This window comes from Cherax quadricarinatus, chromosome 50 (genome assembly GCF_038502225.1).
Source record: "Cherax quadricarinatus isolate ZL_2023a chromosome 50, ASM3850222v1, whole genome shotgun sequence".
Taxonomy (NCBI): Eukaryota; Metazoa; Arthropoda; class Malacostraca; order Decapoda; family Parastacidae; genus Cherax; species Cherax quadricarinatus.
In genome coordinates this window covers 18,297,680-18,313,668 of record NC_091341.1, presented here as the reverse complement: position 1 = coordinate 18,313,668, position 15,989 = coordinate 18,297,680, and the positions used below count along the sequence as shown (strand labels likewise).

The 15,989-nt window shown below is 41.1% G+C and overlaps 2 protein-coding genes across 6 annotated transcripts in view; one reads left to right on the top strand and one right to left on the bottom strand.

Moving 5' to 3' along the window:
- The first annotated feature begins 2,161 nt into the window (after positions 1-2,161).
- LOC128695371 (uncharacterized) lies at positions 2,162-9,163 on the top strand. Of its 3 annotated transcripts, XM_053785907.2 has the most exons (5): positions 2,219-2,265; positions 5,069-5,117; positions 5,148-5,283; positions 5,906-6,352; positions 7,232-9,163. In XM_053785907.2, the coding sequence occupies exons 2-5, from the start codon at positions 5,094-5,096 to the stop codon at positions 7,723-7,725; spliced, it is 1,101 nt and encodes a 366-aa protein (XP_053641882.1). In that variant the 5' UTR covers positions 2,219-2,265; positions 5,069-5,093; the 3' UTR covers positions 7,726-9,163. The 3 variants fall into 3 exon arrangements, with proteins under 3 accessions (XP_053641884.1, XP_053641883.1, XP_053641882.1); XM_053785909.2 differs by having other exon boundaries at positions 2,162-2,265; positions 5,066-5,283; XM_053785908.2 differs by having other exon boundaries at positions 2,163-2,265; positions 5,069-5,283.
- Positions 9,164-10,898: 1,735 nt separating this feature from the next.
- Positions 10,899-15,989, bottom strand: part of chp (leucine rich repeat containing G protein-coupled receptor chaoptin) — a 605,365-nt gene continuing 600,274 nt past the window's right edge. For all 3 annotated transcript variants that reach the window (XM_070095441.1, XM_070095442.1, XM_070095443.1), the window contains exon 14: positions 10,899-15,313. In XM_070095441.1, coding sequence (XP_069951542.1) covers positions 15,058-15,313 — 256 coding nt within the window. In that variant the 3' untranslated portion in view covers positions 10,899-15,057. The remainder of the gene's footprint in view (positions 15,314-15,989) is intronic.

Below are 15,989 nucleotides of genomic sequence, written 5' to 3'. Positions count from 1 at the left end.
GGGAGGAGGCACAAGTACCTCCTCATCTTTGGGACTAACTGTCCCCAAGCCTAGACACAAGCTAGGCCTCTCTGATCTGCCATCCCCGCCACAAGGGGGCAAATGGGAATGACAGTCTTATGAGCTAAAGGCTCGGGCTCAGGCACCTACCCTACCCTAGAAAGGCTGGGCATGGTGTCGATCATTTAGGTACTTAATTAGGAACATTCTCAGTTATAAGTATATTTTATGTAAAGTTAAGCTGGAATATTCCAATGAGGATAATATCTTATTTTCAACACACTGTTCAAGGGATTCAATATATTTGGAAATTCAATAAATACAGATTTTAATATTTATTGCAAATTAATGACTATCATTCTTTATTGGCCTTATTTCCTTCTGTCAAATAAATACTACCAAAAATTCAATTGCACCTAATCCTCCGCTCTTCTATGCGAAGTTATAACATAATATATAATCTTTATTTCTACAAGTACATGTACTACAAGGTATACATACTGCTATATAGAAAGTCCCTTGTTATGCTGAGCATTTCGGGCAATTAGGTTAGTTTTGTCCCGGGATGCGACCCACACCAGTTGACTAACACCCAGGTATCCATTATACTGATGGGTGAACATAGACAACCGATGTAAAGAAAGACGCCCAATGTTTCTACCCTCGCTGGTAATCGAACCCAGACACTCACCCTGTGAAGAGAGAGCTTCAGCCACCAGGCCACGGTGCATCTTATGATATTACGTCTTTCTTACTCTCTTTGTCTCTTCCCTGTCCCCCTCTCCTAAATATGTATACTGGCGTCCTCACCTTCGTGTGTTAGTGTGACTAGTTGATGGTCCAAGTCGGACCGAAACGTCATCAGCTTCTCTCTCTCTTATGTGCAGATTATTTGTGTATTGTTCCAGTCACGGTATTGTGTCTTTTTGTTCGTTTATGTTCAATATTAAGTAGGTTATGAGGGTTTATTTTGTGTAAATGATAAACAACTTAACCTAACCCAAGGAAACCTAACCTAAAATAGCCTAATGTAAATTTATCTTACTCCAGCAAAGAACTTGCAGCTATTAGGTATTTTTATTTCGAAACGTTTCGCCTACACTCTAGGCTTCTTCAGTTTAATATAGAGGAAACAGAGGAAGTGGTGTCCTGTGGCTCAGTTGATAACGTAGTCAATAAGTACACAAAGTGTTAGTGGTTTGATCCTCGGCACGGGCAGAAACGTTGGGCATGTTTACTTATACAAACAAAGCAACCATTTTATATCCCTGTGCAGTATTAAAAATGCAGTTTGCATGTAATGGAATACTTTTAAGCACAAAAGAAAGCCACTAGGACTGTTCGTTTTCACCTAGCAGTAAATACTGCAGGTACCTTGGGTGTATGTCGACTGCTATGGGTCGCATCCTGGGGGACAAGATTAAAAAGGACCATAATGGAAATAACGGAGACAGTACCTGATGACGCACAGGCTTTATTGGGTTATCCTGGGCGGTAAACTTTCAGGGTTAAAAATCCTAACAAAATCTTCCTCGTGTTAAAGTAGTTTTGAGTTGGTCAGTCTCTCAGCCTGGAATAGAGTTCAGCTCCACAGTTTGGAACAATGTCACATTATTCCAGACTATGGAGCTGATCTCTTCTCCAGGCTGGGGGACAGACTACCCCAAAATTACTTTGTCGAAGATGATGGACTGATTCCATCCTCAATACACCTCCACTGCTCCTGCTGTCTCCTCTGTATTAGACTGAAGAAGTCTACTGTGTAGCCGAAACTTTCCGGAATAAAGATACCCAATTGTTACTCATGTGTCTTAACTACTTGTAGGTATTGTATGCCATTGTTATACTTAACTTACTACGCCAGCGTCAGGTGATTGTTTCCTGATAATAACAAGATTATTATAATCAAGGGGAAGCGCTAAACCCGTAGGATTATACAGCGTCTGTGGGGGGATGTGGAAGGTATTCAGGTTTAAGTCAGGGAACTTAAGCACAGATCCAATTCCCTAGATCAAAAGCCCCTCACCAGCATCAAATAACAACAAGAGAACAGCTATCAGATCTGTGTTGACACACGGCAGGATGTTATTCTCCCTGGTATCTTCACTTCCTCCTCTGCTTCGTTTTCTTGTCGTAGGAAACAGTAGTTAAGATGTTTAACATTTTCTCCAGTTGTGGCAAGAAGTTCTGTGGGAGGGTGCAGGGTGGGCTAGCTGCAATACCTACACTGCTACTAGACACTCCTAGCAGAACAAGCTGTTAGTTGTACGTTTCGCTCGCAGTGTTTTCACGTGTATTAATCCAAGTGTGTAACGCAATGTAAATGCGAGTTGTTCTAGTACAAGTGACCTTGTACTACCATACCTGTCGCTATCTGTTTTTGCCTTTTCAAACTCTCTCGTGAGCCTTCACAAGCACCTCGTGTAATATATATATATATATATATATATATATATATATATATATATATATATATATATATATATATATATATATATATATATATATATATATATATATATATATATATATGCAAGAATGGTATATAATACCGACAAGATGAAATTAAGACACATGTGCAACATCTGGGTATCTTTATTGTAGACGTTTCGCCATCCAGTGGCTTTATCAATACAAATTCTAGGACATAACTTGAAGATAGTAGGACTATATACAGAAGATGAGGTAATCAGTCCCTCAACCTAGGATTTGGTGCGAAGAGCACCGTAGTCGTGGAGATTCTGAAGCAGATACGATACGATACGATAGGACTCACAGGTAAGGACCCACGAGGGGCGAGGGGCAAGTGGGGACAGTGCGAAGAATAGACGGTGAGAGGAATGTCTTGAGTTGAAGAGAGAAGAGTCAGGACTAGACCCAACTGCTAAGCCTGGATAAACAATAACGAAGACGACATAAAAGACAACAGGGACTCTGCGGGTGCTGACTGCAACTGACTGGAAGCACTTCAACTTGCAAAGCAGAAGCAAGGAGCCTGGCGCTTATATAGTAACGTCAGGTGCTTCTTCTAAGCAGTACACCGCTTTTCCTACACACCAAGGACTGATGCAATATAGAACTATGCCCTTCGGTTTGGTAACTGCCTGTGCTACCTACGTGAGACTGATGAGAAAGGTCTTGGGTAATATGCCAAATGTTTCAGTTTATTTTGATAACATTTACGTAATGACATCCACGTGGGGCGAACATATCCAAACATTAACATCAGTTTTGCGTAGGTTACGCTCACATGGCCTCACTGCCAAGCCGAAGAAATGCTTCCTTGGGTATAACAAGATTAGATATCTTGGACTGATACTTTCTAATAACTCTCTGCAGCCTCTCCCCAGTAAGATAAAAGCTTTATTAGAATTTAAATTCCCCAAAACCAAGAAGCTCATGCGTAGCTTTCTTGGTTCTGTAAATTTTTATGCACGGTTTATCCCAAACCTTACTGATCTTACAGGCATCTTATCCGACTTCCTTAAAAAGTCTGTGAAGGAACCTCTTGAACTTTCCAACGTAGCTCGGGAAAAGTTTAATGAGATTAAAAGTACCTTTTCGAAAGACCCTGTACTTAAGATTCCAGATATTTTGTTTAAGAACTGATGCCTCCAATGCTGGCTTAGGTGCAGTGTTACTACAATACCATGATGGTACTCCCTTCCCTGTATGCTTCCTAAGCTGGAAACTCCTTCCTGCAGAAACGAGATACTCCACCATAGAAAAGGAATGTTTAGCCCTTGTGTGGGGTATCTCCAAACTTAAATTTTATTTGCTGGGAAAAGAATTCATTTTAGAAACGGACCACAAACCTTTGATATACCTAGAAACTTTTAAGGGAACCAACAGTCGCCTCTTGAGGTGGACATTGGCACTCCAGGCTTTTAAGTTCCATATTGTGTATATCAATGGTTCATCCAATTATTTATCTGACTGGTTAAGTCATGACAGTCAGTAGAAGATTTGTTGCCTTACGCAACTTCCACATGTTAGAACTTTTTCCTCGCCTATTCTTCTTATACTCCTTGACTATAAGTCTTGGTAAGGGGGAGTGTGAGGGAAAAGTTCAATAGATAGGAGTAGCGAGGGAGTATATAGTAACAATAGTTTCATTGTCGGCTACTTGTTAAGGTAGGGTAAGTCAAGCTCCCACTATTCCCGCCATTTTTCCCCCTCCCCGAAAGTGATAGTTTCATTGCCAGCTACTTGTTAAGGTAGGGTAAGTCAAGCTCCCGCAATTCCCGATGACAGAGAAGGTCACCTGTCAATCAACGAGAAGAACTGGTGGAGATGGACTAACGTCCTGAGACTTCCCCTTTTTGGATTTAATTACCTGTGCACCTGTATGAAATTGCAGGACATAACCCCTCATCATTGCAGTGGTAAAGAACCTGCTTTCCTGTCATCGGGATATAATACTCACGGCTATACTGTGAAGAACTAGCCAGTGGGTCGTAACCAACACCTGCGACCCCCCCCCCCCATCATCAGCAACGGCTACGATTTCAACAACACAGTGTCACCAACACCAGACACCCCTATATATATTAGCATTGAATTCAGTTATCATTTATATTTTTCATTTTCTTTAATGTAGGATTAATATTTCATATTTAAGTGTTTTATATTTTATATTTTCTATATAATAAAGTGTTTATGTTTGTCTGTTATTATTTCTTTTTCTATTCATTAGTTTTCCTGAGGAGGAGCCAGCCTTGGTAATACTGTCTGAAGTTATTACAGGGCTGAGTAAGCCTTCACACTCAACATCCCCAAAACTGATTCTTTTTGTACTTACCCTTCAAGAATGTCATGCTGCAGAGTATTTTGCTATCATTTTCCAGTGTAACAATTGTATCTAAGATACCTGACATACTATGTACTGTTTTTTAATATTCTCTTGTAACCAAGATACCTGGCGGACCGAAACGTCGTAGTAAGCTTCTCTCTATGTGCGGGTTATTTGTGTATGTAACTTCTCTTAATAATCAGTTGCAACTAAAATTCTTCAGATATGTACATTCTGTAAATATTTCAATATATGTTATTTTTTCCCCTCTAGCAGGTTCGTGAATGACGCACAAGCAACCATGCTGCTCGTGAGATGTGCTGAGGTCACCAAGATGTTCCTGTGATGTGCTGAGGTTACCAAGATGTTCCTGGGATGCGCTGAAGTCACCAAGATGTTCCTGGGATGTGTTGAGTTCTCTCCTACACTTCTGATCCCTCAGTCACCTCTCCTGTCTCTCCTCTTCTTTTCTTCTGCTGCTTATGCCTACCGTACGTACTCCGCCCACACCATCTCTATACACTGAGTGTTAATATTTATGTGAAGCGCTAAACCCGTGTGAGATCATTCAGTTGCTATTGGAAGCTCGATCCTCCAGACACAATCATAACAGGCAAGACAACGGGGATTATATAAGAACAACTCAACCTTCAAGGAAGGGGAGATGCCTTAGTGCCAGTGAAGGACTCTTGTCTCAAGGAACTGAAGTCATCCTCCCATCTCTTGGATCGAAACCCATTTTTTTTCCATTCTATGACCCATATGGATTTAGCACTCCTCCGTGAATAAAATAAAATAATGGAATCTAGACAAGTTCAGTTTGTTATTTATTTTGTAAGGTTTTTACTTTAGATACTTTACTATTCTGTCTCTGATGAGAAATTTAGTAATTTATTAAGATAACTGTTGATTTATTATTAAGAGAACTAATCATTTATTATTAAGAGAACTTGTCATTTATTATTAAGAGAATTTGTCATTTATTATTAAGAGATCTACTCATTCGTTATTAAATCATTCATCATTAAGCGATTTAGTCATTGTAACTTTATTAACTTACAATTATTACAAGAACTTGCCACACTTACTGTAAGTGTACTTGTGTCTCCCTAGAATGTATGAACGCACGGCCTCACACCTCCATTAACTCCCGTAAAACTAAACAAGGTCAGGAAATTGTCTTGGGATTCAAGCCTTCCAGTTCCCCTTTCAACCTGAATGTGAAGGTCCAGGAGCTAGAAAATGCTATTTCCTCCTGGTCCCTGGAAGTGGCCATCTTCAACAACGGCTCAAAGGAATGTCTCACCGTGCAGGAAGAAGGAGAGAAGAAACTGTCAGAGGATAATCCCTGGCCCTCCCTGCCCATCAACACCTGGACGGAATTCACCCTAAATATACAAAACTCTAAGCAATTCTGGGTGGAGGTTAGGGATCCTACGCAAGTTAATACAAGCCACCGCTCACAGACCCGCATCCTCAATAAGGTGTCTGGCATGTTCAAGGCGACAGTCACTGTGGACAAGAAAAGTGAGGTCTACACGTGGAAATGTGGGATTGAGGGTGAGTGCTCATGTTGCAATTGTTGTTGTTACTTTTAATGCAGCGCTAACCTTTTGTACGTGGAGGATTTATTCTCCACCCCGTTATTAGCGACTCAGTCTATGATCAATCCAACCAGCTGAATGTTGAATTATGACCAGAGCTTTCGTAAGATGGGAATGGAAGAAGGTTGGGTAAGTATGGAAATATGGGAAAAGGGTGGTTGGGGTAGTGGAGGTGGGGTAATAAAGGTATGTGGACTTACCCAACCACTAGATACATTAAATCCAGGAGATAAGGTAATAGGAAGAGGTTAAGGAAAGGGAAAGCACCACTGGTTAAGTAATTAACGTGATGGCAGTAGAGATGATAAGTTAGAGGCATCTGTGGTATACACAAATGCCTCACTTAGTTTTGATATTCTCTAGTATGATTTTTCTTACCTCCCATGAAATACACTAAAATGTATTAAAAATTAATAAAACAGAGTAGAAAAATTCTAGAATGTAAAATGCTTGAGTCATTCTTGGTGTATAGAGTATAGCAAGGCCAAGCATAACTTTAATTATTGAGCTTAAGAGCTATGACGGCTAGAGCCGTGTAAGCCCTGCTCGCACACGTTGACTCTTCGAGGGAGGCGCCTTGATGCTAGGGAAGGACTGTATTTAGGAACTGGAGCTATTCTCCCTTTCCTTGTATCGAACCTAATTGTCATCCTTTCTCTAGGCGCTAAATGATCCATACGGATTTAGCACCTCCCTATTAATGTAATAATAATATGCAGGTTTACAGGTTTTGTTACTGATATTAGGTTTTAAGAGTTTGTACGGCACGGGGGCCTTGTAAACCCTTCAGCCGAAGCTACGAGGAACACTAATGTATTATTTATCTCCATCACAGAAGGGCCGGAGATGAAGATTCTGTTTTCGAGTATGACGACTGTCGGAGTATTCCTCTTTATTATACTGATAGTGTTCATCCTAAGAGGGTGGTGGAAGAGATGGCAATCCCTCCGCCCACACCCACCCACTCACGCCTACCAGACCCCGCCCGTCACGACTCAACCAAACACAGAGAACTACACAGTGGCAAGGTTCCAGCCTCAGCCCTCTTACTCCAGCGACAGCTTCCAGAGCGAAGAGTTCCCTGAACTGGAATACAAACCTTACTCTCCAGGTCTTCTAGCCCTGCCTCCAGCATCTCAAGGTCCCTCCAGTGCCTGTCAGGATCACAACATACAGAAACGAGACCATTTACTCGAGTACCACACAGGAACCAGCCCGACGGCTCATGAACGTAAGGAAGTGTGGCCTATCCCGAGACGTCAACAGGTCAGCTCAGTCATGTACGAAAGAGCCACATGGTTCTTAAGAGGGGTGGAATTGGGGGACTAGGGAAGCCTCCGAAGAATGGAGAGGTTAATCGGGGAAATATTTCATCTAACATCGCCTTTATATGTACTTGAAAAGAGTTATTGTCTTCACTATCAAATACCTTTGAACTTTTTTCAATTCCTAAGTCAAATATGGCACAAATTAAGGAATAAAATAATATACTTGTTGACCAGTGTAAATATAGAATGCAGTTAAAACCCTTCATCACAACCATTTTTAAAAAGTAAAAAAAAGAGCACCTCCTCCGGTAAGATTAAATTATCAAATAAATATTTAGGGTATGGTTCATATCCTAGGATATACATTGATCACTGGTTGTGTGGTTAACACTACCCAGCAAGGACTAGCGACAACCCCTAGCAACCTGGTCTAGTATCAAGTCCTAGCAGCAAGCCCTGGGAATAAAACCTAGTAGTATGACCTAGCAGAAAGCCCTAGTAGTGAGGCCAGCAGCTACTCCTAACTGTAAGATCTGGTAACAAGACCTAGTTTGAAATACTATATAACTCCAATAAACTATTATGCAATAATTTTAAATCAAGAGACAATTTACCATTTGCAATTTAATATATATATATATATATATATATATATATATATATATATATATATATATACAAACCGTGAAAAACATGGAAAATGTATTACACACTTAGAAGAATTTCTTTCAATCCTTGAGAGACAAAGCAATAAATCATCTTTGATAATTCCCAACTTATGAAATCTGCTCAGATCTGTATTAATATAAGTGATATACTTCTTCATACACGACACATAATGAAATCTGTTATGTGATAATACTTTGATTTTAATAATCCTCTTATACATTTATCTAACATGAAATCCATTGAACTTTTCAATGTGTAGTGATAATAATAGTTATTTGGAAAATATTTCCTAAAATAATACACTTCCTGAAGATGTTTATCCTATTTTTTTTATATTTTCCTACGAAAATGATGTAATGAAAAATAATGTTTCTCTTGATGAGGCCAAACTGGTAGAGTATCATCGCTTGACATCACAGTTTGGCTGCCTGATGACATGGCTTTGAGGAAGGTTGCAACTGTTATTGTAGCCCACCTAGATTTTGTAGTTAATGCCACGGACTAGTAAATTCAAGATGGCTGAATCGAGGCTCGTTTATTCCTTAGAAAAAAAAAGTGTCCCGTTGTTCAATTGGTAGCGCACTCATCTGGCATACTGAGTGTCAGTGGTTCAATTCCCGGTACGGGTGGAAACGTTGGCCATATTCTCTTACACCTACTGCCCTTGTTCACCTAGCAGTATGTAGTTAACCGGGTGTTAGTCGACTGATATTGGTGGCATCCTGGGTGTGGTAGTATACCTTAATTAGGGCTGAGTTTTAATATGAACTGAGGCAGGATAACAACTCTCAGCCTGTAAAACTGATGTGTAATAAACAGGTTACAAACGCTGGTTATATTTTTTCTGATGCATCCTTTAATAGGATAACTTGAGTGTCATAACACTTAAGTCAATATCATCCAAAATTTACATGTAGGTAAAAATTAAACAGAACAGGAGGACTGTATATTTCGATTTCTAACCGAGACCATCATCATAAATAACATGTAGGCTGCTCAGTGGGAAATGTAAAGTGGTGTACATTGTGCGGTGGTCACCCAAACGTTGTACTAAAATAGTGTTGAGGCGAGTGGTTAGAAAGTAAGTTTTAAGAGCTAACACAGATTAAATCTTTCCTCCACTGCTTGTGTGAGACGTTGGTTAACCAGGCTTAAAGCCTATCAATTATTCCAAGCCTCTTCAATGCTGTATGTCACCTGTTCACCACCAGTCAAAAATACTTTAATTCTTTAAAAAGAGATTAAACTCAGTATATATACACTGAGACATATACCTTTCTGTGTATATATCCTGCCATGAGATATTTTCATGAGGCTTGACTAAGATGCAATGTTTAAAACCATTATGAATGGTGAATGATATTTAGCAGATTCCCAGTGTATGTTGTGCTTGTTTAATGTGTTGGAAAACTACAGAATTCTGCTGACATCTCACTGACGATTTGTGTTCAACGATTATGAATGACAATGATATATAATACCGACAAGTTGATAGGTAAGACACATGTACAACAGTAAGGTATCTTTATCACGAAACGTATCCCCTACACAGTAGGCTTCTTCAGCCGAGTAAAGAAAGCGGCAGAAGCAGTAGAGATTTACATTGTCTTTACATCTCTACTGCATCTGCTGCCTCCTCTGTACGTGACTGAAGAAGCCTACTGTGTAGGCTCGATCCCTAGGGCACTCAGCTCACACACTGAGGTTCGGGGTTCGAATCTCTTCCGGTACGGCTGGAAAACATTAGGGACGTGTTTTCATAAAACACCTGCTGTCCCTGTCCCTGTTCACCCATCAGTTTAAAATGGGCACCTGGGTGTTAGTCGACTGGTGTGGTTCATCGATACCATGCCTGACCCTTCTAGGGTAGGGTAGGTGCCTGAGCCCGAGCCTTTAGCTCATAAGACTGTCATTCCCATTTGCCCCCTTGGGACGGGGATGACAGACCAGAGAGGCCTAGCTTGTGGCTAGGCCTGGGGACAGTTGGTCCCAAAGATGAGGAGGTACTTGTGCCTCCTCCCATGGGAGACTTAGATCTCAGACACTCCCTAAAGAGGGAGCCAAGGCCGGGCCACCACTTGGAAAAGGCCCGGGCCGGGAGAATACCGGCTAATCTTTAATAATAATAAGTCGACTGGTGTGGGTCGCATCCTGGGGCAAAACTGACCTAATTTGCCTGAAATGCTCAGCATAACAAACGGCTTTCTATATAGTAGTATGTCATTGATGTCAGCTATGGTCTTTATACCTTGTACGTGTACTTGTAGTAAATAAAGATATTGTTATTATTATGGTGGGTAGTTTCTCGGCCAGTTTATCCTGTGTAGATAGCCGAACAGTCTTAAAAAATAGAATTTCATAGCCTCCAGGTGTCAATTCTTACCATATATACGTATACACAAAGACATACACCTCTCGGTGTATATAACCTTGTGAAATGTTAAGCAGTGTGTATTTCTTACATACGTTGAGATACTAAAATGTTTCACAACTTATTAAAAGCTCACATAAAAATAAAGACAAATGCCATAAACGCCATCAAAATAAGGATAGGAACATCAACAATGTATCATACAGTTTATTTCTATCCACGAATAAATGAGGTAAAAAGATGGCTAACGGTAAATTGTTCTCAGGTAACTTTAAATGCCGAGAGGTGTGTCACTCTTAGAGGGAGGGAATGTGAAGGGAGAGATGGAGAGGAACGGCAGGAGGTAGGGAAGGGTGGGATGTAGAGGACTGAAGAGGTAGGGTATGTGTGGAGGGGGCTGTATGAGTGTGTGGAGGGGGTTGTATGAGTGTGTGGAGGGGGCTGTATGAGTGTGTGTAGAGTTGTATGAGTGTGTGGGGTTGTGTATGTGTGGAGGGGGTTGTATGAGTGTGTGTAGAGTTGTGTGAGTGTGGGTGTGTGTGTTGTGTGTGTGTGTGTGTTGTATGAGCATGTGTGAGGAGTGGAGTTGTATGAGTGTGTACTCACCTAATTGTGGTTGCAGGGGTCGATTCACAGCTCCTGTGGGAGGTTTGTATCAGTTTATGTGTGTGTGTGTGTGTGTGTGTGTGTGTGTGTGCGTGTGCGTGTGCGTGTGCGTGTGTGTGTGTGTGTGTGTGTGTGTGTGTGTGTGTGTGTGTGTGTGTGTGTGTGTGTGTATGTGTGTGTGTGTATATGTGTGTGTGTATGTGTGTACATGTAATATGAAGATGGGTGTTTGAGGGAGGTATACACAAGTATTCTCCTACACTACCTTCTATAATATTCAAGTGTTACTCAGCAGTTATTCACTTAACTTACTCACTCACTTACCCTACACATCTCTCTTGTAAGACACTGAGACAAACAAATTCCTGTCATTCACGACAGTGATAATGTATGGCTGGGTTCAATAACACGATTCATTCAGTATACATCTTATGACAACATTATAGAAATCCTAAATATATCTTCTATACACTGGGGGGGGGGGTAGCTGGTGTCTTAATATACATAAAACAACTGGTCAAAATGAATCTACTTTCAAAATAGGAAGAGTAAAAACAGGTCTCAAAATATAGGACGTTTCGTCAAATGGTTAAGATACACATACTGAAAGTCGCTAAAATAATTACTCAGTTTACGTCCAAATCATCACAAAAAATAGTCAAATTATATTTCAGTCAACATTAGTCATACGAGTTATTTATAATACAGCTCTCATGTGGCGGGAATCAACACGGGACAATAAAGACGAATTTCTCACAATAACATACCGTGATCACCGTACTTATGATAGGTGTCCTGCTGGGAAGACTAGGCTAGACGTGACTAGGCTTTTATCATCATTATTATAAACTGCGACTTTAAGGTTGAGAATCTGACTCCAATCTTCAGGATTCTGATCCTTATGAAAAACATGATCTATATGCTGAATGTATGTATATATATATATATATATATATATATATATATATATATATATATATATATATACATGATTCCTTGGAATATTTTTTAGTCTTAGGTTGAATTTAATTCCTCAATGAAGGGAAACGAAAATATACGATGGAAATGCGAAGATATTGGAGGAGGAGGAAGAAAAAAGAAGTGTGGGAGAGGAGGAAGAGACAGTGGAAGAGAGAATGAACACTGCTCCTCACTAGGAGAATCATTATCGTAGATCAATGGTTCAGAGAACCGACACGTTGATAAATTAGACACATGTGCAACTCTTGGGTATCTTTATTGAGGAAACGTTTCGCCACACAGTGGCTTATCAGTCCATACAAATGTGACACCACCTATGACTGCTGCACCTCTCCTGCCTAGGGTTTATAAGCTCCTTCTCCGCACTTATGCCGTATTCTATTCAAGATTGATGGACTGACCACATCGACTCAAGGTTGAGGGACTGATTACCTCATTCTCCTCCTGTTCTTCAAGATTCTCCTTTGTATGGACTGATGAAGCCACTGTGTGGCGAAACGTTTCCTCAATAAAGATACCCAAGAGCTGCACATGTGTCTAATTTATCAACGAGAATCATTATCACTACTCATAACAGATAACACATGAACATCTGCTAAGTGAACTTCATTATTAAGTAGTATCCAGCTGAAACTCCAGTAGGCCGGGGCTGACTAGGCTTTGTACAGTGTCTGGTCTTCACACTGCATGAGAGATGACTAGGCTCTATATAGTGGTCTGGTCTTCACACTGCATGAGAGATGACTAGGCTTTGTACAGTGGTCTGGTCTTCACACTGAATGAGAGATACTAGGCTCTGTACAGTGGTCTGGTCTTCACACTGCATGAGAGATGACTAGGCTCTGTACAATGGTCTGGTCTTCACACTGCATGAGAGATGACTAGGCTCTGTACAGTGGTCTGGTCTTCACACTGAATGAGAGATACTAGGCTCTGTACAGTGGTCTGGTCTTCACACTGAATGAGAGATACTAGGCTCTGTACAATGGTCTGGTCTTCACACTGCATGAGAGATGACTAGGTTCTGTACAGTGGTCTGGTCTTCACACTGCATGAGAGATGACTAGGCTCTGTACAGTGGTCTGGTCTTCACACTGCATGAGAGATGACTAGGCTCTGTACAGTGGTCTGGTCTTCACACTGCATGAGAGATGACTAGGCTCTGTACAGTAGTCTGGTCTCAACACTTCACCTCCAACAACGGCGTAGTCGACCTTATTAAATAAAACAATAACAATTTATCAACAAAAGTGTTCCGTAAAGCTTGTTTAAGCAGGTGACGTGGCTCGCCAGTCAAAATAACTGCCCATCTTTGCTCTATACAGTGGTTTGGTAGAGAGACCTAATGCATGTATGATCTTATTAGGTCTATATTGTAGTTTGGTCGGAAAACTCACATCATGTTGGGGGAAGGTGGGTAGTATGACCACGCACTTCATAGTGACTGATCAAATAGAGTGATCTGTTCGTTTAGATTAAAATATGCGAGTCGTTAAAGAACACAAGAATGAGCACTGCAGAAGGCTTACTGGCCCATACAAGGCCAATAGGCCATTCTTGTTCTGTTCTTTTCATCTCATCGGTTGATTTGTCTCCTGCACACAGTCATTGTTTTCGGATGTGCTTTTAACATTTCCAAAGTTGGACGGGATGAGGTAACTTCGTCATTAGTTTTGCCTTTGTTTCTCTGTTGTCAGACTTGTCGAGTGCGCTTCCAGAAGTGGCGTTCCAGTCCTCCATTCTGGAAGAACGTAACACTGATCTTTGAGAGTTCATCTTCCATATTAACTTGAGTCTTTCCATGGTGTGAGAACAACACGCCTATCATGAAAATTAGACATGTGCAACATCTGGGTATCTTTGTCTTCAGACTCACGACTACGATATCGGCTCTTCAATTCCAAGGTCGAGGGACTATTACCTCATCTTTTGTATATAGTTCTACTGTCTTCCAATTTTTTTATTTTTTTTTATTATCACACTGGCCGATTCCCACCAGGGCAGGGTGGCCCGAAAAAGAAAAACTTTCTTCCAATTGTGTCCATGAATTTGTATTGATAAAGTCACTGGTTGGCGAAACGTCTACAATAAAGATACCCAGATGTTGCGCGTGTGTCTAATTTTCATCTTGTCGGTAATGTATACCATTCATGTACAACACGACTATTATGCTTGTGTTTGACAGAACTTGAAGACACGTAAGAGTATTACGATGGAGGAACATTGCAGTAGGCCTTCTTTAATCCAACCCCTTTTATCATATACGAGTCCAACCTATTTTTAATGCTCGGTGTGTTCTGCACCTGGTGTTGCTGCTTTGATTCTGTTTTTGGGGGTGTCATTTGATGGCCTTCAACATGCGTTGGGTCATGTTCCTGGTGCTCTCCAATCGCTGTGTTTTGTTCCTAGTATTCTTCAGTCACTGGGTCATGTTCCTGGTGCTCCGCAGTCGCTGGGTGTTCTCCAGTTACTGAGTCATGTTTCTGGTGGTCTTCAGTCGCTGGGTCACGTTTGTGATGTTTTTCAGTCGCTGGGTCATGTTCCTAGTGTTCTCCAGTCACTGGGTCATGATCCTGGTGTTCTCCAGTCACTGATTCACACCCTAGGTGTTCTTCGGCTGCTCAGTCTTTACCTGAGTATGTTGCCCGCGCCTACAATGCATACTCGACATGAAAAGGGGACTCTTAACTAAGTAACCTGACTAAAAAACACCCCTGGACGCAAGACCGACGTATTCAGGCCCTGCCCGTCTGCGCCTCCTGGCAGTTAAGGCGTCCTCAGGACGAAATGAGACGCCAGCAGCAGAGACAGGAAGGACGATGGAGTTACATAGGAAGCAGCGCCCGTAGACCCGCACTCAAGGTCTGTTTTAAGGGCCTCCATGATGGACTTGTCCTTCTTGTTGCTGCAGGGAGTCTGACGGAGGCGGTGAACTGTGTCCTGGCAGTGGAGGTACTCTTCCAGGCGGCCTTTGTCCACACACACAGACTGGCGCCACTTTTTCAACCATCCCTCGATCCATCTGCGGGGCGAAGATTCAGGTCAGATATATAAGAACATAAGAAAGGAGGAACATTGCAGAAAGCCTAGTGGCCCATACTAGGCAAGTTCTTCTCAAACCCAAACCCACTATCGGAAATATTTGCTTAACCCATTCTCAATGCTATTCAAGGAATAATAAGCTATGGTAATCTTATTAACTCATGTGCAGGTCCCTCTTAAATCCAATCCCTCTCACTCATGTATTTAACCTAAATGTGAAGCTGCCCAAGGTTTTAGCTTCTATGACCCTACCTGGCAGACTGTTCCACTCATCGATTACTCTATTTCTAAACCAATACTTTTCTATATACTTTTTAAATCTAAACTTATTCATTATTTCGAGTTCTTTCTTGGAGGAATATTCTCAAGACCTTATTTACATATCCTTTGTTTGTGCCTATCTTCCACTTATAAACTTGTGAATAAACGGTTTACAAAACCGACAAGTTGATAAATAAGATACTTGTGCAACATTTAGGTATCTTGACAAAAGTCAAGACTGATGGACTGAACACATCGACTACAAGCTGAGGGACTAATTACCTCAAACTCCTCATCTTCCACCTTTTTTCTGTATTGGACTGAAAAAGCCACTGTGTAGCGAAACGCTTCCAGAATAAAGATACCCAAATGTTGCACAAGTGTCTCCTTTATCC